We start from the raw sequence: 26,012 nt of genomic DNA, 5'->3' as shown, positions 1-26,012 counted from the left end.
TAAAAACTATAAATAAAACACTTTAAAGCTAGTGTTGATCTTTGTCGTGGATAAAATGGTTTCTAAGTTCTTAGTGGTTAACCTTTGCCCTGACAACAGAAATACAACGTGCTAACAGTTAATGATCAACCAGAACAAATGCTGACACAAGCGTGAGAACAGGAGACTCGATCCACTTTGAAGCTCCGCCCCCTCATTGCCAAACAAGCAGTTGGTACGTACACTTTAAAGAAATCCTCCACTGTTTTTACAAGTGTGGCTTAAAACCTTCTAAATGTACTTACTATTAGATATATGTCTAACTAAACACATTATTATGGTCCATAACTGTTTAATTTCATATAAAAATAGAACTACTTTACAGTTTCAGACTTTAATGGAGGTCGTAGTAACACGCCAAAAATAAATAAACACAAAGAAGCATCCTACACCATCATACACACACTACCGTGGGAACAGAATTGTTCACTAGTCTTTTCCCGCTTACACCCGCCCTTTCCCCAGCCTCCCAGCCAATCAACACTCAGAACACATGTAAACAAAGACACACATTGGCAGAGAAAGCTGCAGTAACCATGATGCCTTCATGGCCGTGGGAAATCTCAGCATCAGTTAACCACTGAATACACACAGTGGAACATAACCAGAACATAGAACCGTTACAGTATGTAGACCAGACCAGGTGGTCCGTGTGTGGAACACAGACCTGACTGAAGAACCAATCATATTTGTTCTCTGAGCAAAATCAGCAAATAATCATCAGTGAATGTGAACAACTAAACACAACACAGTTAATATCCTGTCACACTACTAACAGAAACACTTTAGAAATGATACCATAACAATATAGAAGTGTTTTTGTGTTTATTAAATAAAAAAAATAAAAAGAAGAAGAAGAAAAAAATATAATCTTGAAGCTCGACCCAAACTCGACTCTAATGCGTGACATCTCGACCCAACCCAAATTTCAGGTCGGGGTTGGGTCTAAAATCTAACTTCTAATTCCCACCTAAAAGGACTTCTATTTCATGATTACTGTCATTGTTCTGTTTCTGTAAACCAAAGAGGTTCACATCTTAAACTTTTCCTGATTATTTAGAGCAACTAAAAGCAGCACAAGTTGTTATTTTGACTAAAAAGCTCCTCAATGATCTAAAAATCAGGCTGAACGTTTCACTCCAATAGAAAACAATGGGATGTTTACAGGAAGTGGGGCCGTGTGACATCATCATCACGTGATTTCAAGAAGATAATAAGGACATTTCCAACATTTTAGATCACATTTGAAAAAACAGTGAAGGATCCCTTTAACAAACAGTCACTGACTCACTGACGACACACCTCACTGCTGTCTGTCAGACACACACGCCCAGTGACGCTGACACACGTCTTTACAATGTGGTTGAGTGTCACTCAGTCACAGGTTAAACCACTGGATCACACACAGAATTGAACCAATCACGGCTCTCACCTGGACTCAAACTAGAGACCTGTCACCTGGACTCAAACTACAGACCTGTCACCTGGACTCAAACCACAGACCTGTCACCTGGACTCAAACCACAGACCTGTCACCTGGACTCAAACTACAGACCTGTCACCTGGACTCAAACCACAGACCTGTCACCTGGACTCAAACTACAGACCTGTCACCTGGACTCAAACCACAGACCTGTCACCTGGACTCAAACTACAGACCTGTCACCTGGACTCAAACCACAGACCTGTCACCTGGACTCAAACCACAGACGTGTCACCTGGACTCAAACTACAGACGTGTCACCTGGACTCAAACTACAGACGTGTCACCTGGACTCAAACTACAGACGTGTCACCTGTTGGGAGCACCTCGTTCAAAGTTCATCAGTCAGAAACTTTACTCCGTCTGCGTTTGTTCTTCTTCTCTTCCTCTAACCAACGTTTGTTTCTCCTTTAACAAGTAACCGTGGCCCCGCCCCCTCTGCCCCTGAGTCAGTCACAGACCACTAATCCCAGCACTGTGTGTGTGTGTGTGTGTGTGTGTGTGTGTGTGTGCATAAATCACAGAGTGATTACACAGAACAACATCCATGCGATCATCAGTAAATGAACAGCCCACTCTCTTCTTCTTCTTCTGTGGTGGTTGTGAGCATTGTTAACGTTTAAACAGTAAACACGGTCACATGATCACGTGTTCTTACTCGCTTCGTCGCCGTGCCTCCATCCCGTCAGGCAGGAAGAGTTTGATGGTGGACACGATGCAGCCATGAGTGACTGTAGAGGAAAGAGAAAGGGGGAGGAGTCAGGGTTTAGACATTGAGCAGTGACTAGTTTACAGGAGTGGACAGACTAACAAGCAGTGGTGTAGTGAACCAGCTGGTGATCGTGTTGACTGCTGCTAACGTTGCATTTTAACTCCATTCATAAACCAGAGGTGGCAAAAGTACTAGTACTCAAGTAAAAGTATAGATACTTGAATAAAAAATGACTCTGGTAAAAGTAAAGGTATTGAAGTTGCTCCCTTACTTGAGTAAAAATGTAAAAGTAAAGAAGTAGTAAATCAAATGTTTCTTCAATAATAAGACAGGGTTTTAAAGCGGTAAATTACATATATTTTATTTTTTTAAGAACTTGTAGAAAACTGGTACATGGAAATAAATTAAATCTGTTACCTTTGAACACCTGGAGAATTTAGCTCTCATTATACAGAAAATGTTTAAAGAAAATAAAATGCAAATGCTCAAATAAACCTAGAGCAGCTTTGATTTTAACAGGAATCTGCTTAATAGAAAATCTTTTTACATTTAAAATAAGAGGGGTAGGAAGTACATATATTTGTTTTAAAAAGTAAAAATAAAAGCAAAAAGTCGGCAAAATAATAAGTACTCAAGTAAAGAGATACCATAAAAACTCTACTTAAGTACAGTACCAAAGTGTTTGTATTTCGTTACTCGTCTCCTCCGTCATAAACACTGTCAGTTCCTGCTTCACTTTCACTTCACATTCATTCATAAAGACGACAAGCTGGTTTCACTCATTAATCATGTTAATGAATGAACGCTGAGTTATGAATTTGTGAATGTGACTGGGATTAAAACAGGACGATAGGAGGAAGTAAAGTGAGAATATCTGAGTTTAAATGATTATGATCTGTGAACAATGATGTGGAGGAAGTCTATAAATCACTTATTGTTCGGCACAAACACAGAGGTTATAAAATGCAGCTTAACCACAGAACTCACATTATTTTCAAACTGCAATGTATTGTGGGATTTGGAGTCCCATAGAAAAAATGTTTTTAATGTAAATACTTGAGTACTTTCACTCATGTAATATTTTGACTTTGAAACTTTAATTTGTATTGAGTAGATTTTGACGAGGAGTATTTGTATTTTCATTAAAAGGTGACTACTTGTCCACCTCTGCAGGTGATTGAGGTAAATCCGCCATTGAAACTGCTGCGGCAATAAACGGCAGTTACCCATGATGCTTTGGTGCAATTTAGGATGGTGGATCCCAGTCCCATGCGTTTGGTTAGCTTAGCACGTAGCCACCAGTCCCCTACATGTTTGGTTAGCTTAGCACGTAGCCACCAGTCCCCTACATGTTTGGTTAGCTTAGCATGTAGCCACCAGTCCTTTACATGTTTGGTTAGCTTAGCATGTAGCCACCAGTCCTTTACATGTTTGGTTAGCATAGCATGTAGCCACCAGTCCCCTACATGTTTGGTTAGCTTAGCATGTAGCCATCAGTCCCCTACATGTTTGGTTAGCTTAGCATGTAGCCACCAGTCCTTTACATGTTTGGTTAGCTTACCACGTAGCCATTAGTCCCCTACATGTTTGGTTAGCTTAGCATGTAGCCACCAGTCCCCTATATGTTTGGTTAGCTTAGCATGTAGCCACCAGTCCCCTATATGATTGGTTAGCTTAGCATGTAGCCACCAGTCCCCTACTTGTTTGGTTAGCTTACCATGTAGCCATTAGTCCCCTACATGTTTGGTTATCTTACCATGTAGCCATTAGTCCCCTACATGTTTGGTTAGCTTACCATGTAGCCATTAGTCCCCTACATGTTTTGTTAGCTTACCATGTAGCCATTAGTCCCCTACATGTTTGGTTAGCTTACCATGTAGCCATTAGTCCCCTACATGTTTTGTTAGCTTACCATGTAGCCATTAGTCCCCTACATGTTTGGGTTTGCTAAAACCAGTCTGCGTACACTGGTTCATACTAGTGGAGGGCTCTATAAAATCCACGTTAACAGAATCGCGGACGGAATCGTCCAATGGAAATGGAATCCACTGCTGAACGTGGAAATGGACAGAATCAGCATTAAACGCTCACCCTGAGGCAAGGAAGGTTTTTTTATGGGGAAATGTTTCTGAAAGAAGCTTGATGACGTATGTGATGACAGTGTCAGAAAATTGTAGCTGTATTTGTTATTTCAGGCTGATAATAGCAATGCTCAGCTCTGCTCTGCACTTACAAGTATAAATAAAACAGGACCACATCTAGTGCGGCTTAAACAATGACGCGGCTACATTGTAAATGTTAAATGGTAAATGGACTTGATTTTATATAGAGCTTTATCACCACTGAAACAGTCTCAAAGCGCTTTACATATCAGCTCATTCACCCAATCACTCTCACATTCACACACCAGTGGGACAGGACTGCCATGCAAGGCGCTAGTCGACCACTGGGAGCAACTTAGGGTTCAGTGTCTTGCCCAAGGACACTTCGACACATAGTCAGGTACTGGGATCGAACCCCCAACCTCTCGATCAGAAGACGACCCTCTACCACCTGAGCCACGGGATTTATCCCGGTTTTATAAGCTTCATGCTGCCACAAAATTAAGCTTTGTCACATTAGACCAGGTGGAACAATGAAAATGTTAACAATAAATCGTTCTTGCTTGCACTGAATCATTCTGATCACTTATTTTGTTATGATGCACACTGCCTCACCATAGCAACGACGCAGAGAGAGAGAGAGAGAGAGCGAGCCCGCTGCAGCAGTGTGGATGCAGTAAAAGTCAGACAGTTTGTAATAATAACATAACAGCATAAAGTTACCAAATCACTACGATGGATTTGTTCAGAAGCGATCACGTCCGTATTCTGACTCAGAGTCCGACTCGCTGTGATCGCTCCGTGGTAGTTCACGGTAAGAAGAGCAGATGAAGTGGTTTATCAATCTGGTTCTAGTAAAACATGACCATAAAAAGCTGTAAATGTACTGATATGTAGACGTGGAGCAGTGAGGAGGAGACTTCATGTAGTAAAGGAAACTTATCAGATGAAACACGGACACTTCCCTGTAACCTAACTGGGGTACAGCAGCCCGCCTACCTGCCCGTTCTGATTGGCCGAGTTGTCTGAAGGGCACCCTCATCAGCCAATAGGGTGTGGCCTATGTTAGGCTGCAGCATTTGTGTGATTTTTTCTTAGATTTTTGCTAAATTACTGTACTGTGGCCAATAAAACAGTGTGATTTATAGACCGGAAACACAGTCTCCTGTTGTGTGTGTGTGCGCGTGCGTGCGTGCGTACCTTTGCGTGTGTTCTCAGTGACGTCCACTCCAAACTGGATGATGTCTCCTGACAGCAGCTCACAGGGAGGACTCTCCTCTGAGCCTCGACTCAGCCTCTGACTGTTGATGAACGTCCCATTACTGCTCTTAGTGTCCTGTAGGTAGAACTACACACACACACACAGAGAGAGAGAGAGAGAGGGGCCGTCAGAGAAACGCTGACATAGCACTCACACATATGATGAAGCAAATAATATGTAAACATGTGTATGTTTCAGGTGGTGGAGAAGGAAACTTGGAGATGAATCTTTGTGTTCCACATATTACAGACACTAAATGTTCTTCATCTGAGACTGAAGGAACTCCACACAGAGACCAGTTAGCTTAGCACGTAGCCGTCAGTCCTATATGTTTGGGTTAGCTTAGCACGTAGCCGTCAGTCCTATATGTTTGGGTTAGCTTAGCACGTAGCCGTCAGTCCTATATGTTTGGGTTAGCTTAGCACGTAGCCGTCAGTCCTATATGTTTGGGTTAGCTTAGCATGTAGCCAGCAGTCCTATATGTTTGACTAGCTTAGCACGTATTGGTACTTGCTGAGCTGGGATGAAGGGTAAAGGGGCGGGGCTTTGTTATCAGATTGAATAATGAGTTCAGATGACCTTCTCCTTTAAATGATGGAGTAGAATAACTTCTGGTTTCTAATGTTCTGGTTTATTGACCAGTGTTTGAGTCATGGGGGACTGAGAGGAACAAGTTTCACACTAGAACCAGATGTATCAGAGAACCAGTACTAATGTGGACTTAGAGGACCAGGGGCCTCATGTACAAAGACTTGTTTATAAAATGGTGTGAAATTAGTATACGTCTCAATCCAGAGACAGACGTACGCTCAAAAAAATTCAGATGTTCAAATCTCCCTGTTCACGCCCACATTTACATATGTAAATCATATGAAAATGAGACCGTCACAGGGATTAGAAAAAGCTGCTCTCACCACCAGTAACACGGGAAAGAAGTGATTTTAAAACATTTTAGACCAACAGCAACATGTGAGACGGAGATGATTCAACAGTGAAGATACTGGAATTAATATAAACATTAATATAGACGCACACAGTTCACTGAATGCTTGATTGTGTGTGTGTTAGCAAGTGGATAGCGGATTAAGGAGGACACGTAAAATGCTATACTACTGATAATAATAAATAATATAATTCACAAAATGACGTTCTGATCGCGTACATCAGGCTTAATGTGTGTGAATGTGTGTGTGTGTGTGTATTATGTGTGTGTGTGTGCGCGGCTGCTAATGATCGCTGGACTGAAAGTGTTTTAAGTCTTGCTAACAGCATTCCTCCAGGGTTTCCTCCCACTGATGGAGCTACTGGTGGGTTAACACTGGGTCTCTTCATCCTTCTGATGCTCCTCAACAAAGACCAACTACACAGCCTCTGAGCTGAGTCAGCAGGTTGTCACATGACCACGCCCACATATGTTAATAAGGACAGAGCAGTGATTGGCTGATCTTGGTCTTTAATGTATCCGTGCTTAAACATGTAGTCACCTGTTACCATGTTTAGCCCTGCCACCAGGAGGCAGTGTTAGCTTAGCTGTCGGTATGGAGACGTGTTCCACTCATTATCAGTTAAACTGCGTGTTTAGTGGAGACGGATTCAATTTTTAAAAATGTTCAAAGTAAAAAAGGTTTTTCACAGCATTGACTTCCTGAAACTGTAATGTTTGACACTATTGTAAATTATTAATAATAATAAACTATACAATATAATCTAGGCTAGCACAGCGTTTTAGGGCATTTATACGGGTCAAATATCACTAAATCTCTCACTACTCAATCCCAGGAAAACGCTCGGCCACGTTAAATCTCACCAGATTTGAGCGCAATGTTTAAACCTAGGAAACATTAAAAAAATAATTTAAAATACAACTTGTTTATTAAAAGACGTTAATGATATTTGGATTTGAATACATCAGTCCTTGTCTTTCTTGACAGAGGTATAAAGAATAGATCTGTTCCTGTCCTTTAGTACAGACATATATAGAATAGATCTGTTCCTATACACATGTTTAACTAAAGATGATAAACGTCTCCTTCCTCTGACATTCTGTGCAGCGTCTATTTCACAGTACACGTCACCTAAAAGGTAGATATAGATAAGTTATTGTTCATCACTAAGTGTTAGTGTTTATAACCCAGTGATACTTGGTGACTGAAAGGCTAACCTGGTTAGTGTGTGGTGTTAATCTGTGAATAGAGCTGTGATGTAATCGTAAACAAGCTTTCACACCTCTGCACTTCACTGGAGCGTTCATGTTGGAAGGTCGGAGGTGTGTGTGTGTGTGTGTGAGCGTGTGTGAGCGTGTGTTACTGCAGCACTGCGATGTGCACACTCAGCATCTTTCACTCATTCTAATCTCTTTACTGGCTTTTAAACTTCCAAAAATGGTGCAGAACACATTAAATGCAGTTAAAGGAGTCCAGTGGTGTAATTTACTATTTCTATTCAGCAGAAAAGCTGATCACGTGAGAGTCAACATGTTCACGTGTTGTAGGGCTGACGATACGATTCACAATTTCCACGTCATGGTACGATGCATCCCAATACTAAACATCACAATATCAATAATTACAAATTTCACTTCTGCAAGTACAAAATGGTATGAAATACAAATGATTTCTTTATTTTTCTTAACTTGTGAGAACAAGGAAATGGTAACTAACTGTAATTCAAGAACAAATATAAAAAACAAGTGGTATGTTTATCAAACTCTCAAATTACATTTTTTTAAAAACTTTTACTTTTGCTTCTACAACAGATTCTGTTAAGTCCATAAATTCTATAATAGAAAGTAAATAACCACGTACATCTATCAAAGTGTCCAGTATGTTTTATTAAAATAAACTTCCAGTTAAAAGTCATGAAGGAGTGAGGTAGTTTAATAAGGTCTGATGGATTACGTGCTACGCAGATGTTAACGCAAAAACATGATTAAAAACATTTTTTTGATTTTTTTTCCCAAAACATGTAGCAGAGGATTTAGTCTGTCACATCTAAAGAGTTGGTCTCAGTCTAGACTTTTCTGCCTCTTTTCCCACAAAATAAAGCTGACAATGTGTGTAAATGCTTTCATGAGCTGCTGAGCCTCCCAAACTCTTCATTTATATTTCATTCAGCTGATTTTAAACCAGAGAAGTGACGCGACACAAACAGCAGTTAGTTCATCTTCTTACTGGATCCTCTAGGATCTTAAGCTGGGTGTGATGGGACCATCTGGTCCTGGCTGCTGTTCATTCATCCAGCCTGTGTTTACATTTAACCCCTACCACATGAAGACCTGACTAAGTGGATCTCTCTCACACACGCACACGCACGCGCGCACGCACACGCGCGCACACACACACACACACACACACACACACACACACACACACACACACACACACACACACACACACACACACACACACACACACACACACACACACACACACACACACACACACACACACACACACACACACACACACACACACACACACACACACACACACACACACACACACACACACACACACACACACACAGGCCTCTCTAAAGTTCAGACTGTGTAGAACAGAAATATTCTCAGCCAGCGCTGCTACATGCTAAGCTAACCCACACATGTGGACTAGTCTCTGGAAAGATACACATGTTTGGAAGGAATAAAAAAGGGATGCTGCACAGAACACCAAACAAAAAGACTCCAAAAAAAACAGTTTAAAAACAGCAATATGACAAATAATCACAGCATCAAAACCCACATGAGCTACTTTTATCACAGGGGGCGGGGCCACAGACATGTGATTGTATCTGATCTGAGGGTCACATGATCAACATTAGAATAATGACCAATCGTGGTCTTATGTGGGTTTGTTTTCATTGTCAGTTTTTAAGAATCTTACTGAATTTGATCATTTGTGTATTTTTTGTTGTAATTTTGTGACTTTCTTTTGTTGTGTTTTTGAGTGCTTTATTTTTTCTATCCTCTGGTTTGGGGGTTATTTTGTGTTTTTTTAGTTGTAAAAAGTTTGATTATTTTCACACAGAGTGAACATCCAATTAGTTGTGGATCTAATGAGTCTGGGTTTAATTTATATAGATATACAAATTTAATCCACTAAAAATCTGTGAAATAATCTATGGGGAGAGATTTGTCTAAAAAATATTCACAAATATATCCTCAATTTTCAAGTGTTTTTCTGATTTTCACGTGTTTTTTAGATTTTCACATGTTTTTTAGATTTTCACATGCGTATATTTCTGAATATTTTTGAGACAAATCTCTCCCCACACACAGAGAGAAAAGTGTGTCAGTATTAATAAAACAGACACACAGACACAGACACACAGACAGAGACAGACACACACACACACACACACACACACACAGACAGAGACAGACAGAGACAGACAGAGACAGACAGAGACAGACAGAGACAGACAGAGACAGACACACACACACACACACACACACACAGACCCAGTTGAACCTGTCTCCAGTACAGATTTCATCTGTCAGCTTTAGATCTCTGACCTGGAAGATCTACGAGACCCAACAGGTTGTTCCTGCACAAACTAAAGCCATTAAATCTAATCCTGCACCACATCCTCAGAGGAAATCTGTGCGTCTGAAGACGTTTCTCCTGCACAGGGAGCGACCTCATCTTCTATATCTGATGACAAATACCTCACACACTTCACAGCACTGTGAGGTTTACGCAACACAGACCTCAACGTGAAATGCACCAATTCAGCTTCACAAAGCAAAGAAAAGAAGTGATAGAAACAAACAGAAGAGCAGATTTAAACAAACAGACACTAAGACAGATCAACACGTTCAGAAGACTAAATTAGCACTTTAGAGTAGCCATTAAAAGAAAAAAGAAAGAACATAAAAAACATCCACTCGGATGTATGAATATACAACAAAAAGGAGTAATAATAATAATAGCTTGTGCATGTGAGAGGTAGAAGCCAATAGGCTTACATATAAAAAGCTGATATAATAGGATAAGGATATAATATAATAGTGCCTGATCAAATATCTTTATCCTATTATATCCTTAATAGGATAAGGATTATTGTTTTACTTGGTTGTGTACGGATATATATATATATATATATATATAAAGGTCAATAAAGACTTTTATTGATGTATTGTATTGATGCGCAGTATCAGCCCCACCTTTTAATTTAATGAGTAAACAGTGAAGAACAATGGACTACCTGAGGGTGATTGTTTTTTAATTTAACTGTACAGTATTTAACGTGTATATTTTTGAATGTATAGTTGTTTAAAAGTTACTCTCAATTTCCAGGTAATTCCCATGAAAAGTTTATATGTTTAAATATTCCCAAAATTCCTGAGCTTGAGTTCCCGTGAAAATGTAAAAGAAATGTTCCGCCCCTTTGCAGCCCTACGCGTCACTGATCCTACTGTTACAGCTGATTTAACAAGTTTAAAGGAGAGCAGAAAGTTTTCAGAGGTGAAAGTCGATGAAAGTTAAAGTTTGTCCAACAGGTTCACACACACACACACACACACACGATCTCTCTGAGGTTGGCGCCATTAAATATAAACTATGAAAAAGTCATTTACTCATCAGAAGTGAAACCATTTGCAATGACTTTCATTTTCAAATCCTCACCGACTGTTTTTTTATGATTGAGGTGTTGAGGTGTTCTTCGTCTTCTTCCTCCTTCACGTGTGGTGCAACACTGTGTGATGTAACACTTCAGGTTTGCCTCAGAGTCAACGAGGCTAACACAGCTCTGTGTTCTGACTACATTAACATCAGTGATCAACCAAACACTGGATATTATTACCTCATGTTGTGTGTGTTTCAGGTGAAGGAAACTTAAAGATCAATCTTTGTGTTCCACATAAATGTTCTTCTTCCTCTGAAACTGGGAAAGAACTCCACACAGAGACCAGTCTCACATCATGTCTGGTTAGCTTAGCGCGTAGCAACGCTGGCTGAGCAGGCTCAAAGGGTAAAGGGGTGGGGCTATGTTATCAAATTGACTTATTGATATAAATAAATAAGGAATATGCTCTTCACATATACCGTATTATTCATTTGTGTGTGCGCCATGTGTCTTTGGGCAAGGCACTTTAAATACCTGTGTGCGCCTTTCAGTGAGTGTGTGTGTGTGTTAGGGCTGGGTGATATGGACCAAAAGTTATAACTCAATATTTTCACTCAAAATGACAATATACAATATAAATCTCGATATTTTTTAACTCGACTAAGTCTGATCATAAAGACAACTGTGGGTTAAATTTGCTGATGAAAAATGCCACACAGACACATTTATTAACAAACACGATATATGTGCTACTTTTGGCTTTTTCTCGCGTGTTTAGGGTTAAGTAATAATCTCAGTAATCCATCTAACTATGTTCTTTTCATGCTGTTCTGAGAAGCAGCGACTCTTAAAACGAGTATTTCAATACAAAATAAACTATAAAATGAAAATATATTGATACAGGCAATATCATAATTTTCTATATCGCCAAAATAGAAAACTCGATATATCTTGAATCTCAAAATATTGCCCAGGCCTGGTGTGTGTGTGTCACCAAACTCTTAAATTCTGAGGTGTAAGTCTTGGAGGTGGGTGGGTGGGGGGGCGTCTCTTACCTTGCCGGTCTTGTGGTCGAACCACACCAGGGCGTGATTCCTGGACAGCACCTTGCAGTCGAAGGTGGCGTTGTTCTGGGCCGGCCGGCACCGAGCCACCGACCGACCGATCTTGACCGGCTCGTCCAGGTAAACATGGCGCTCCTGGAATGGGTGCGAGTTGGGTCGGCAGGCGAACACGGCCAGCGCTGAAGGCATTGATTTGGGCTTGAGGGTGTTACTCCAACCAGACACGAGGGACAGGTTCTCTTGATCCAGAGTGGCAGGTTTGTGTGACGATCCTCAGAGAATAAAACTAGAATAGATCCTAGGGGTGGGCAGAAAGCTGCTGTAGTCCTTCAGGCATTAACTGATACACATAGTCCTCCTGGTCCTGGGTCCACAAACGGTTCTGAACTAGAACAACACGTATAGAAACAGAAACAGAGCAGACATTCCTCTGAGCGTGAGCTCTGCACAGCTACATGACACTTACATGTGTGTGCACAGCGAGGTGCTGAGGGTCAGGACATACATGACTCAGTATAGCTCTGACAGCCTGGCACGTCCATCAAAGTGTCCCAGCAGCACCAGGCCAGGCCCCAAACTGGACCACAATAACCCGAACCAGCAGTTGGTGAAAAAACACTCTGAGCTTCTTCTTCTAATCTGGACTGTTGGTAGAACGGATCCTCCTTTAGAACATCAGATATCTGCAGAATGGATCCATGTAAACTCCAGGTTATCTACCTGTCCGCCCCCGTACCGAGCTTCACCGCAAACACAGCCGGGTTCGTCTCCCTGAGCCCGGCTCGGCTCTGTCAAGTGTCCCGCTGGGATGAGCTGGGATTAACCAGGAATGCTAATTTTCTAGCCCGGCAGCGCTAACTCTGTTTTCTGGCGGTGGACCAACAGGCTAGGCTAGGCGAGGCTAATAGGTAATGGAATCTGTATTGGAAGGCTAGGCTAGGCTAAGCTAAGCTAACTAGCGCAGGGGTCCGTAGAAGCGTCTCGGCGGCTAATGAGTGTTAACAAAGTTATCTCCCGCTGCTATAAATGTTTTACCACCGCCTTTAATTAAATGTCCGCTAATTAACTGGACTATACACGCTATTCCGGTCCCATGGAGAAAATAAAATAAGTCACCAGGGTCCGTTCCTAGCCACGGAACTAGCCGGGTATCCCGCAAATCAGCGGAGTTTCAGTGACTGCGGATCCGCCTTACGCATCACCCTAGCCCGGCACCTGTTTCCAGCGGAGCAGCCTCCACGTCCGCAGTTTAGACAGCTCCACAGACCGGTCCTGGGTCACCGCGGCCCGATGTGTGCTACAGCCGACGCTCGGCTGTCGTTGTCGGGGAGGAATGTGTCAGAAGTTGTTCTCCTCCGCAGGTCCGAGCCGCCATAATGGAACCAGTGCAGACGGGCGAGGTGAGTTCACGGACCGCACCAACTGTGCACTGTGGTGCGTTCACTGACCAAGTTCACTTTTAAATTTCTACCATCTTTAAAAAATAATAATAATTAGTTTCGTGTACTACCCTTTCAGCCTATGAAAACATGATTGATAACCTACAGCACAAATCATAATTATAATAAATAAAAGTTATTTATTAGAAATATGTCATAAAAGTCTGTAAATCCTGGGGTTCCCAACGTCCACAAATCAATCACTAACAATAACTGTATATAGCAGCAGGTGGCCTATATATATATATATATATTCATCTTCATGTCATAAAGTAATGATAAACATAAATACCAAATACACAGTAATCCTCAGCATTGATCGGAGCTGTTTATTTAAAAACTACAGAAAGTTGTTAAATGTTGCAAATTAGAGTGGCCAAAACAGACAGAAAAAGTGGTAAAAAGGATTCAAAGTGTCAATATTGGAACAATTATATAAAATAAAAAAATTAAATTTAAATTTAAATTTAAATTTTTTTAAAATTAGTTTAAACTCTATAATTTGCCTAAACGTATGGAAGCCCATTCCTGTCAGTAAAAAACAAAACAAACCAGGAATGGTAAACCAATAGTAAAACAAAACAAATCTAACTCATAATTAGTATCTAATAGATTAAGACTTAGTATCTAATAATTATGAGATAGTGTCTCAAAATTAGGACTGAATTATTTATAATTATTAATAATAATATAATAAAAAAAGATTTACTTGCGGGAATAGGTTTCCTAATAAACTTGGGTGTTGACTTTTGATTTATATTCATTTTTGTTTGACTTTTTTTTTTAAAAATTACTATTTCAGTGTACCTTATAAATATAATTTTCTATTTAAATTAAAATATTTTTATTTGTCCCCAAGAGCATTTATTATTATTATTATTTTAAACATGCGTGATGACGTCTTGCGTAACGCTGCGTGCCTACGTCATGCTAATGGCTAGCCGTGCTAGCCGCTGTGAGTTGTTTATAGAGGAGAACTCTGACTTTAAAACTAACAAAACCGTTTAAAAACACACTTTAAAACCTCCCGGAGCTTCTGAGAGTCCGCAGCGGGCCGAAGCCATGGCTCTGCGGGGCCTGGAGGAGCTGAGTGAGCCGCTGGAGGAGCCGGAGGAGCTGGAGGACCAGGACGGGAGCAGCAGCATCTCTCCGGCCGAGGACATGGCGCTGCTGTCCGGGTCCGCGGCCGATGACGAGCCGCCGGAAACCTTCCTGCTGCCCTGGGACCGCTTCTCTTCATGGCTCCACTGTATCTGTGTGGTGGGCTTCGACCTGGAGCTGGGCCAGGCCGTGGAGGTGAGATGTGAATCCGTTTGTAGTCTGCACTTTATTACTGACTTTAGCTTTAGAGAAAGTAAATTATGAGGAAGGAAATAAGAATTATTAAACCCAGTCAGGATTAGGAGATATAAAGGCAGCATTATGAAATATTAAATCACAATTATGAAATGTAGTGGCTGGATTAGGAGATATAAAGTCAGTATATTTAGATATAAAGTGAGAAACCTGAGGAAAAAGTTGGATTAACGAGCCATTAATTCAGAATTTTGAGATACTGGGTTGTATTATGAGATATAAATATAGGATTATGAAATAATACCAGAGTAATTTAAATAAATCAGAATGAAATGGCATTCTTATTTCTGTATTTTCATTCGATTAATTTCCACAACACATGGACTATAATAATATGTAGATATTCTGATTATCTTTAAATGTTTAAACATTAGATGATTAATAAAAAATAATAATAACCGTTTTAAGGATTATTATTGTATTATTACAAGGTTTCCAACAAACATCGGAACTCTAAGGAACTTTTCTAATTCTCTTTGGAATTCTTGGATCTAAAGTCAGAAAATCCACATACAGAGGTCAAAGATATTAAATCAAATGAAATCAAATATAATTCATTTCCATACCATCTGGACTGTAATATGATTTCAATATTCTAATAGTTTTCACATTTTTTACATTTAAAATGTTGAATAAATGTTCAATAAAGCAAATAGTTTTATAGAAAAATATAATTATTACTTTTGTAAAAGTTTGAGGAAACAGAAATCCAAATAATGAGCTAAAAGTGTGCCATTATGAACAGATTCCTAAAAGAGTTGTTGAATTATTTGGTGATGGTACGTTCCGGTTTGTTGTTCCTGTTTGATGTGAACGTGTGACGTTTGTTTGCAGGTGATTTATCCTCATCACTCCAAACTGTCAGAGAAAGAGGTGAGTCATGTTTACACCAACTTTAATTTACAAAAATAAAATAAAAACATTGGGCCTTGACTCAGGGGTCGGGACCAAAAAGTGGTCCACATGCTTTTACTTTGAAGGGGATATATTAGTGGCAACAATAATTGTATTTTTTTTATTAAAATACCAAATTAGCTGCATTTTTTATTGTGATGTAACTTGGATATTTTTTTAACTTGAATTTTTTTTTTATTGGAGGGGGATTTTTCAGGAAAACTTTTTTACAAACAACAACCTGATATAAAGTATTACTGTGTGTAAATAAAAAGGTTGTTTCTTTTTCTCTGTGTTTACTCACAGAAAACCAGCATCTGCTACCTTTCCTTCCCTGACTCTAACTCAGGTGAGTCATATCTGCCCGAGTTTTTCACAATAAAAGCAAGTAAAAGTCAAGCCAGAATTCTGAGAATACATTTAGAATTTTCGTTTAAATTACCGTTTAAATACATAACAATAAGTGCAGCTGTACTTTTGGTTAATATGTTCTTTTTTACAGAATAATTATTTGTTTTATGTCTGAAGTTCAAAAGGAGCACTGTAGATATTCTCAAATGTTGTAATAATAATAATAATTCATCAATTTTATATAGTGCTTGTGTATATATTATTATCCAGTGAAAGCAATCTATACCTGCTGGATTAAAATAGAGCTGATATTCCTGCAGGAAATGAAAGAGACAAAGATAATATAATAAAGAGTTAAAGCAAAACAAATCACTTTGTATTATTTAATTCCCTCACCCAATGAGAATTGATTAGAGAATCAATAATGGAATCAGAATCTCTGAATTCTTATCAATTCCCATCCCTAGTTGTTGTGTATTTCGTGTTGTGTTGTGTTGTGTATTTCAGGTTGCCTTGGTGACACTCAGTTCTGCTTCCGGTTCCGTCAGGGATCAAACAGGAAGTCGTCGCTCGGCTGCTTCCTGCAAAACACCGACAGAGACGCTCCACCGTGTCTGAAGGTGACACACAATAATCAAAAACACACACACACATAAATTAGACTAAAAGAAAATCCAAAGTTAGTCTGAAACTAATGTACAATTTTAGACCGAAGTTATCAGGACTCACAGGTATGTGTATATGAGGCATGAGGCGTCTATGATGTTAACTGTGTGTGTGTGTGTGTGTGTGTGTGTGTGTGTGTGTGTGTGTGTGTGTGTGTGTGTGTGTGTGTGTGTGTGTGTGTGTGTGTGTGTGTGTGTGTGTGTGTGTGTGTGTGTGTGTGTGTGTGTGTGTGTGTGTGTGTTACAGAGGGAGCATGGTCATTACTTTGGTTACGTTTACTTCCGTCAGGTACGAGACAAATCCCTGAAGCGAGGATACTTCCAGAAGGTCAGTGACACTCAGGCCTCCTCCACCTGACGCTGCCGTTAGCATTAGCATTCATTAGCTACACTAGCACCGTCTCCCTCACAAACATTCCGATGATTACATCATTCTGCCTAAAGTGACCGCTGTCATTGTAGCATAAGGGTTTATCAAAGCCTTTTTTTTTTTTAGCTCCAGAGGTTTCCAACTGTCGGCTCTGGAGCCACATGTTGCTTTTTAGCTCCTGTCACAGTGCCACTCCTGCCGTTGAGTATTGACTAGTTTTGTCAGCATAAAACAGTGGACAAAGTAACACTGGGTCTCATTCTGAGACACACTCTGTGTGATGTCGCAGTGAAAAACCTGAAAGACACAAAATAAGAACAGAAAGATACAAAATAAACACAAAAAATAACAGCAAAAACACATAAAATAACAAAAAGACACAAAATAACAGAAAGACACAAAATAACAACAAAACCACACAAAGTAACAACATAAAAACATACATCCAGGCCAAAATAAGAACAAAAACAGCGAGAGCCGTGGCCAACTGTTGAGTATTGACAAGTTGACAGTATAAGGACTTCTTCTGTTCCACATTTCTGTAGAACTGTTTTAAATCAACTGGTGATTATGTTATGTGGTGTTTTCTGTGTTGTCCTGTGAAGCTGAGAGGCGTGCTAACGTGCTAACGTTTCCTCCCACAGTCTCTGGTCCTGATCAGTAAGCTGCCCTACGTCACCTTCTTCCACTCGCTGCTGAAGATTTTGGCTCCAGAGTATTTTGAGAAGCAGGAGCCATGTCTGGAGGCCGGTCTGTCTGTCTGTCTGTCTGTCTGTCTGTCTGTCTGTCTGTCTGTCTGTCTGTCTGTCTGTCTGTCTGTCTGTCTGTCTCTAATGTTAACTCTGTGTTTCTCAGCTTGTAATGACATCGACCGCTGGCCCACGCCTCACCCAGGACGCATCCTCACACTGCCCGTTATGGGCGTAGTCATCAAGGTACACACACACACACACACACACACACACACACACACACACCTGTTTTAAACCACACATTGACTCACTCAGGACAGTTGGTGTGGTATATTTGGTGACACCCAACAAGCACACATGGGAAAACCTTTAGATGCTTCCAAACATTCAAACATGGATCTCATCATCAGATGCTCAACATTTCACCGGTAATTCATAATGTGTACGAGAATCGTCATAGTTTGGGTGAAAACGGTCAGAATTAAAAAATAAATGTAAGAATTGAGGGGGGGGTCCAAATTAAGAGAAAAGAAATCATTGGGATGAAGTCAACCTGTGAGGAAGGAAAGAAAAATGTAGGTGATGAAAAATAACTAGGAAAATGGAGGTAAAATGAAGTCAAAGTGTCAATTGAAAGGAATATTATGGGTGGGAGGGGCTAAGTCTGGGAGAAAATGTTAAATTAGTAAAAGAAAATGTAACTACAATATTTACATTTCCTGAAGAAAATGCAAGTGAGGATGCAGGTGCTGGCCCGCGTCGTATTGCATTAGCTTAGCATTAACCTAGCGTTAACGTTAGCATTAACCTAGCGTTAACGTTAGCATTAGCCTAGCGTTGACGTTAGCATTAGCCTAGCGTTGACGTTAGCATTAGCCTAGCGTTAACGTTAGCATCAGCCTAGCATTAATGCTAGCATTAGCCTAGCGTTACTGTTAGCATTAGCCTAACGTTAGCATTAGCCTAGCGTTAGCATTAGCCGAGCGTTACTGCTAACATTAGCCTAGCTTTAGCATTAATCTAACATTATCCAAACATTAACTTAACATTAGCATTAACCTAACATTAGCCTAGCTTTAACTTTAACCTAACATTAGTCTAGTGTTAACAATATCCTAATGTTAGCATTAGCCTAGCATTAACATTAGCCTAGCGTTAATGTCAGAGCCCAATCCTTTCACGGGCCTGATCTTTTCAGATCCTTTCAACGCGTCTCCATCCGATCGTCTATTTTACAGCAGTTCCTGTACTATTTAAAAGGTTGAAATCCTGCTATTTAAAAATAATTTGAAACTTATGTTTTGAGTGAATTCCGATTTATTTTGGTTTTTATCTTATTTTCTGTTTGGTTTTTGATTGTCAATGTTGTGTATTGTGTTTTTATTCGGGTTTTTTTATTTATTTAATTAACAATTAAAAACACCACAAAACAGTGACATATTTAAATGTGTACTATTAAAATATTTAACAAACGTATGGTTGGTTTACATTCAAATAGCAGCTCTGTCGTAAGGATTGTGAGTGAAGGAAGTGACATTGTTTGTTTGTTTATTTTTCACTCAGTCATTAAAACAAAAGCTTTACATCGAATAGAAAAAAGCATTAAGAATATCTATAAATAGTGACTGACGCGCATACGTTGAAAGGATCTGAAAGGATTCAGCCCGTGAAATAGCCTGGCAATAGCATTAGCCTAGCATTAGTAATAGCCTAGCATTGGTATGACCCTACTATTAGCTAAGCATCAGCTGAACATTTGCATTAAGCATAAAAAAGGTTGAAAAAAGTGTAAAAAGTTGACGCCCCTGCATCCTCACTAATGATTGGGGTTAGAAATTAGGACCTAAGGTAAAACTGGAGGGAAATCATAATAGGGAATGAAAATCAAACAAAGTTGGGGGGGGGGGTGGGGTGGGGGGGGGGGGGGGGGGTGGGGGGGGTTGGGGGGGATAATGCTATGTTTGTGGGAGGAGTCAAAATAATGAAAAAGCAAGTTAGAAATCATAAGGAGCACAAACAGTGTGATACGTGAGGTCAAACAGATGTTCTACTCTGTAAACACATCTGGGCCCTGGGGGTGGGGCTTAAATATGTTTGAACGTGTCACGACAAGTTTGTTTTTAATCTTGAATAAACTGAGATCAATGCCCTGCAGGTTCGAATCCCGACATGTTACGACAAACCAGGAACCTCCCCATTGGTACAGTCTGCTCAGGTGATCTCACACACACACACACACACACACACACAGTGTGTAGTCATCGTGTGACGCCAACACTGTGTGTGTGTGTGTGTGTGTTTCAGGGGGACAGCCTGGTCTCCATCATGCTTCCAACCATCCATGAGGTGGATCTGTTCAGGTGAGCTTTAGTGCAGGTCACATGACCCTCTGTGGACCAAGAACCATTAAAGAACCTCCTCTTTCCTTCCAGATGTTTCCACCCAGTCTTCTTTCACATCCAGATGTTGTGGGAGTTGGTTTTACTTGGAGAAGCTCTGGTTGTTATGGCTCCATCTCCTGCTGAGTCATCTGATACTGTGTTGGCTCTGGTTAGGTGAGTCAGTGACTCATCGACCACTGACTCATGAACCACTGACTCAACTATTGCTGACTCATGAACCACTGACTCATCAACCACTGACTCAACTATTGCTGACTCATGAACCACTGACTCAACTATTGCTGACTCATGAACCACTGAGTCAACTATTGCTGACTCATGAACCACTGAGTCAACTATTGCTGACTCATGAACCACTGAGTCAACTATTGCTGACTCATGAACCACTGAGTCATGAACCACTGACTCATCAACCACTGACTCATCAACCACTGACTCATCAACCACTGACTCATCAACCACTGACTCATCAACCACTGACTCAACTATTGCTGACTCATCGACCACTGACTCATGAACCACTGACTCAACTATTGCTGACTCATGAACCACTGACTCATCAACCACTGACTCAACTATTGCTGACTCATCAACCACTGACTCAACTATTGCTGACTCATGAACCACTGACTCAACTATTGCTGACTCATGAACCACTGACTCAACTATTGCTGACTCATGAACCACTGACTCAACTATTGCTGACTCATGAACCACTGACTCAACTATTGCTGACTCATGAACCACTGAGTCAACTATTGCTGAGTCATGAACCACTGAGTCATGAACCACTGACTCATCAACCACTGACTCATGAACCACTGACTCAACTATTGCTGACTCATCAACCACTGACTCATGAACCACTGACTCATCAACCACTGACTCAACTATTGCTGACTCATGAACCACTGACTCATCAACCACTGACTCAACTATTGCTGACTCATGAACCACTGACTCATCAACCACTGACTCATCAACCACTGACTCATCAACCACTGACTCATCAACCACTGACTCAACTATTGCTGACTCATGAACCACTGACTCATCGACCACTGACTCTTGGAGTCATATTGTGTTATTGTGGGTTCTTCCTGTGTTTTTCAGTGTTCTTGGGGTCTTGTTGTGTACCTCCTATAATAACTCCCACACTAACACTAACAGTGGTGTTTCTCGTCTCTCCTGCAGCTGTGTGGCTCCTCTGCGTTACTGCAGTGACTTCCGTCCGTATTTCACCATCCACGACAGCGAGTTTAAGGAGTACACCACCAGGACTCAGGCTCCGTACGTACACAGGCTCTTTCACATTAAGAGCCGTCCTTTCACAATAAAAGCCCCTTCCTCTGATGGTGTTTTCTGTGCAGGCCGTCGGTCATCCTGGGAGTGACAAACCCGTTCTTCGCCAAGACTCTGCAGCATTGGCCTCACATCATCCGCATCGGAGACATGAAGCAAGCAGGTGCGTGTGTGTGTGTGTGTGTGTGTGTGTGTGTGTGCGTGTGTGTGTGTGTGACCGTTCTTCTGCTGGTTTCAGGAGAAATGGCGAAACAGATGAAGATCAAGAAACTGAAGAACCTCAAAACTCTGGACTCCAAACCTGGTAACGAGCAAGAAACAGAACATTTAGAAACCAGGATATAATAATACGTAGAAAGATAAAGATTAAAGAGTTAAAACAAAAGGATAGAAATAAATATAAAGATAAAAGATTATTTTAAAATATGAAAAATATAAAGATTATGAAAGATGTTAAAATAAAATATAAAAAATTATATAATACACAAATCCATTATAAATAAAAAGATATGAAGAGATAAAAAGAGAATATAGATAAAATATCAAGATAGAATATAAAGTTGAGAAAATATTTTTAAAATATATATATTTAAATGGTTTGAAAATGTCACATTAAAATTAACGTAAAAAAATAAAGATGAAAGATATACAAAAATAAATTTAAATTTAAAAAAAATATGCAGAAAATATATATGATTAAAAAAAAGTCTAAAGACAAATGTGAAGTCAGGGTAATATAAGGTTGTAAAATGCACTAAATATAAACATTAAAGCTCCTCTCACTGCTTGTCTTTGTGTTCAAACTGTGGTTTGCAGGCGTGTACACGGCCTATAAACCGTACCTGAACAAGGACGAAGAGATCATCAAACAGCTGCAGAAGGTAGGGAGGGGGGGGGGTGAATTCACTAAGATTGCAGCAATGATTAGTGCACGTGCAGAACTGGTGCAGACCGCCCTTATTTAAGTGTTTGTACGTGTTGTGTTGAACATGATCGTGTGGAAGTGAAAATAAAAATGTGAAGCAGCAGAATTGGAGGTGTTTGCACCTCCTTTCCAGTCGTACTATTTTCCGTACTAAATGTCACCGCAAACAGTTCCAGATTTCATGAATCGCATTGCTCCCCCTGCATAAATTTATTTGCATTTCCTCCTCCCATATTTTTACTCCCCCTGGGAGATCCGCCTACTATACATATTCATCAGAGGGAAACGCACTAAATGGAATGAGGGCGCATTGGGAAGTCCAGCGGTGGCACACTGCTGATTCCCTGGGCTTTGTACTCCTTATTAGTGCGTGCACACGTTTTAATACCACTAAACCTTTAGTGACTCCGCCCCTCAGTGACATGTCACCAGCTTTAATGGGAACCAGTTGAACCGATACACCATCAGGTGACCCGCGCTGTGTGGGTTCAGTGTTATTCATGGTTTATGTGTTATGTTCTGCTAATGTTTGTGTGTGTGTTCTCAGGGCGTCCAACAAAAGAGGCCGTCAGCGGCCCAGAATGCAATTCTTCGTCGTTACTTCTTAGAGCTGACGCAGAGCTTCATCATTCCTCTGGTGGGCTTTTATTTTGAAATAGTAATAATAATATATAGATTCATATGAGTTTATTCATGATAAACTATCACTGTGTGTGTGTGTGTGTGTGTGTGTGTGTGTGTGTGTGTGTGTGTGTGTGTGTGTGTGTGTGTGTGTGTGTGTGTGTGTGTGTGTGTGTGTGTGTGTAGGAGCGCTACGTGGCCAGTCTTATGCCCCTGCAGAAGTCCATCAGTCCGTGGAAGAACCCTCCTCAGCTGCGTGCGTTTGTGCAGCAGGACTTCATGAAGACGTTGGAGAAAGCTGGACCTCAGCTCACCTCCAGACTCAAAGGAGACTGGATCGGCCTCTACAGGTGCTCTGTGAATGGTGTTGAGGAAACGCTGGTTACCCCGACCATCCTGTGACCTCCTCTGTTCTCTAAAGGCATTTCCTGAAGTCTCCAAACTTTGACGGCTGGTTCCGCGGCAGGAGGCGAGAGATGACGCAGAAGCTGGCGGCGCTTCACCTGGAGGCGCTGTGTGAGGAGGTAGGAGCCGTTAGCTTAGCATGTAGCCACGTTGGAGGAGAAAGGGGCGGGGCTATGTCAGACTTGTCACTTCCTCCGTCTGCAGGACCTGCAGCAGAGGATCCAGAAGCACTCAGAGGTGGAGGCAGTCGACCTTGTTCTCAAACTCAAGGACAAACTGGTCAGTATCAGCCATCACCGATCAATAATAATCAGCATTCACTCTGATCAATAATTAATATCAATAACAATCAGCCAATAATCATAACGCTGTTAACTGATGATGTCACCACAGAGCCAGGCAGAGCGTGAGCAGCTCCCGGTGCGTCCTGGTACTCTCTCTAAGCTGAGGGAACACATCCAGGCTGTGATCCTGGTCTTACCAGAGGACCTCCAGGGAATCCTGCACCAGCCCCTCCCACCCTGAGGAACACCACAGACCATGTGACCTTAGACCCCCCCCCCCCCCCCAACCCTGAGGAACACCACGGACCATGTGTGTGACCTTAGAGCTGATGGTCGTGGACTCTTCAGAGACTCTGATGGAGCTCCTGGTGACCCTTTGACCTTTTAACCACTGAACCTGTTTTACATTTTTAACATTCACACTAACGTCTCCACCATCATGTGCACCAGCAATTTTGGAACCCATCACAGCCCTGTATTCAGGTCACATGACACTGAGGTGGTCCTAATGTAGTGGCTCATCAGTGTAGGATTACCAACGTTCACGTGATTGTGATGTCACAGAAACCTGGAGGAGCTTCACTTCATACCAGGCTGGTGCCTTAAAGGAAGGTTCCTCTGGAGAACAAAGGTTCCTCTCGTTTCTCTTTGGAAATATTTCTGTGTATTCTTTAGAAGTGTTCTTCAGAGGGATGGAACCTCTGGTTGAATGTCCTTTAGAGAACCCTGTGAAACAGCTGCTCACATCTGGACCTGATTTTCTTTGGTTTTTGTCAGTATTTTTAGAGAATATTTGATGTTCCTGATGGAGACAGATGTTCTCCTGATGGAGACAGTTCCTGGTCATGTTCTCAGCCCATTGAATGTGTCAGCAGATGTTTGTGAATGTTTATATTTGTAAAAAGACTATTTTTCAGATTTTAATCCTCTGATGGTAGAAGATGGAAATGAAAAAGGATGAATGTGAAGCGTTTGATTTACTGACACTAACACACACACACACACAGTGTGATCATCTGTTGACCTTTAACCTCAGGTTTAATCAATATTAAATTATTGGAGCCAAAGTGTAAAACATGAGCTGACCACTGGATGGCGCCACCTGCGGACCAATCAGAGCAGGTCACAGAATAAAAACACTTTGTTCTCCATCATTTTAAAAAGTAGAAAATCGTTCAAGTTTGATTTATGAATAAAAACCCAGATTTGATCAGTAAAAAAAAAAAACATCCTATTATTAAAGAAATAACCACAAAAAATAAAAACATCACAAATACCTCAAAAATATGGAGAAAAAACTCCATAAATTGACAAAATAATCCTTAAACACACACACACACACACACACACTTCTGTTCTAACTCGTTTATTTTTACTTTTCTTCAAACAACAAAGTCTCATCAATGACAGATGATTAAATGCTGACACGTGTAAAAATAAACAGTAAAATCATAGATCACAAACCTGTGTCACATGTTGTTGGACACACTGCTTGTGTTGGCCCCCCATGGCCCCCCCATAGTGACGGGGCTGGATCAGTCTTGGTCCCACATCAGGACCATAATTTATAAAACTATAAAAATGTAGTTATTCAGGAGGCATTAAATACTATTTAATTGACTTATGTATAAAAACATGTTTTAAATGTGTGTTAATTCTATTATTATGATCATAGATGTTTATTTACTGTATATATAAAATGTAGTCATAAGGAGGGATTTGGATTTAAAAGTTCTAAAAACACTGATTCAACTTAATTAAAAACACAAACCAACATAAAAAAACTTACCGTAAGTTTTCTGTTCAAACATTAAGTGGATATTAATGTTTTTTTAATCCGTTAAGTTTCTTTTCAGTCCGTAGTTTGAGGCTTTGTCCAATCATCACACCTGTACCTGCACGTGTGAATAATTCATAATAATAGTGATTATTAAAACCTGTTTGTGTTAATAATCACTGTTTATTCACAGTCAGCAGCAAAACATTAAAGACAGTGGATTTTACAACTTAAAGTAAATAAATTCAGACTAAAATCATGTTGGTGTTGTTTAGCTGTGGTTTGCTGCCCCCTGGTGGA

At 40.6% G+C, this 26,012-nt stretch overlaps 2 protein-coding genes across 16 annotated transcripts in view; one reads left to right on the top strand and one right to left on the bottom strand.

Moving 5' to 3' along the window:
• slmapa (sarcolemma associated protein a) overlaps positions 1–13,677 on the bottom strand; it is a 37,424-nt gene extending 23,747 nt beyond the window's left edge. For 5 of the 14 annotated variants that reach the window (XM_028447946.1, XM_028447949.1, XM_028447951.1 and 2 more), the window contains exons 1-3: positions 12,221–13,673; positions 5,537–5,684; positions 2,181–2,253 (exon numbers count right to left, since the gene is read on the bottom strand). In XM_028447946.1, coding sequence (XP_028303747.1) covers positions 2,181–2,253; positions 5,537–5,684; positions 12,221–12,418 — 419 coding nt within the window. In that variant the 5' untranslated portion in view covers positions 12,419–13,673. Of the gene's footprint in view, positions 1–1,835; positions 1,937–2,180; positions 2,254–5,536; positions 5,685–12,220 lie in introns of those variants that run through there. The other 9 variants (XM_028447941.1, XM_028447947.1, XM_028447944.1 and 6 more) reach the window with 6 other exon arrangements.
• A 695-nt stretch (positions 13,678–14,372) lies between these two features.
• dennd6a (DENN/MADD domain containing 6A) lies at positions 14,373–25,200 on the top strand. 2 transcript variants are annotated; one of them, XM_028447970.1, is made up of 19 exons: positions 14,376–14,964; positions 15,859–15,897; positions 16,225–16,267; positions 16,777–16,889; positions 17,182–17,262; positions 17,949–18,054; positions 18,160–18,239; positions 20,152–20,211; positions 20,301–20,356; positions 20,429–20,551; positions 21,593–21,688; positions 21,769–21,863; positions 21,939–22,004; positions 22,517–22,581; positions 23,173–23,262; positions 23,433–23,596; positions 23,668–23,770; positions 23,856–23,930; positions 24,045–25,200. In XM_028447970.1, exons 1-19 carry the CDS (start codon positions 14,731–14,733, stop codon positions 24,174–24,176), a joined length of 1,821 nt encoding a protein of 606 aa, XP_028303771.1. In that variant the 5' UTR covers positions 14,376–14,730; the 3' UTR covers positions 24,177–25,200. The 2 variants fall into 2 exon arrangements, with proteins under 2 accessions (XP_028303770.1, XP_028303771.1); XM_028447969.1 differs by having other exon boundaries at positions 14,373–14,964; positions 17,949–18,239.
• Positions 25,201–26,012: the final 812 nt, after the last annotated feature.

This window comes from Gouania willdenowi, chromosome 5 (assembly GCF_900634775.1).
Source record: "Gouania willdenowi chromosome 5, fGouWil2.1, whole genome shotgun sequence".
Taxonomy (NCBI): domain Eukaryota; kingdom Metazoa; phylum Chordata; class Actinopteri; order Blenniiformes; family Gobiesocidae; genus Gouania; species Gouania willdenowi.
The sequence above is the reverse complement of the archived record's forward strand: the minus strand, read 5'-3'. Positions and strand labels throughout refer to the sequence as shown.

Coding starts and splice junctions, on each gene's coding strand:
- dennd6a (XM_028447969.1), top strand. CDS start 14,731: ATGGCTCTGCGGGGCCTGGAGGAGCTGAGTGAGCCGCTGGAGGAGCCG. Junction 14,965..15,858: donor AGCTGGGCCAGGCCGTGGAG/GTGAGATGTGAA, acceptor GTTTGTTTGCAG/GTGATTTATCCTCATCACTC. Junction 16,268..16,776: donor CTTCCCTGACTCTAACTCAG/GTGAGTCATATC, acceptor TGTGTATTTCAG/GTTGCCTTGGTGACACTCAG.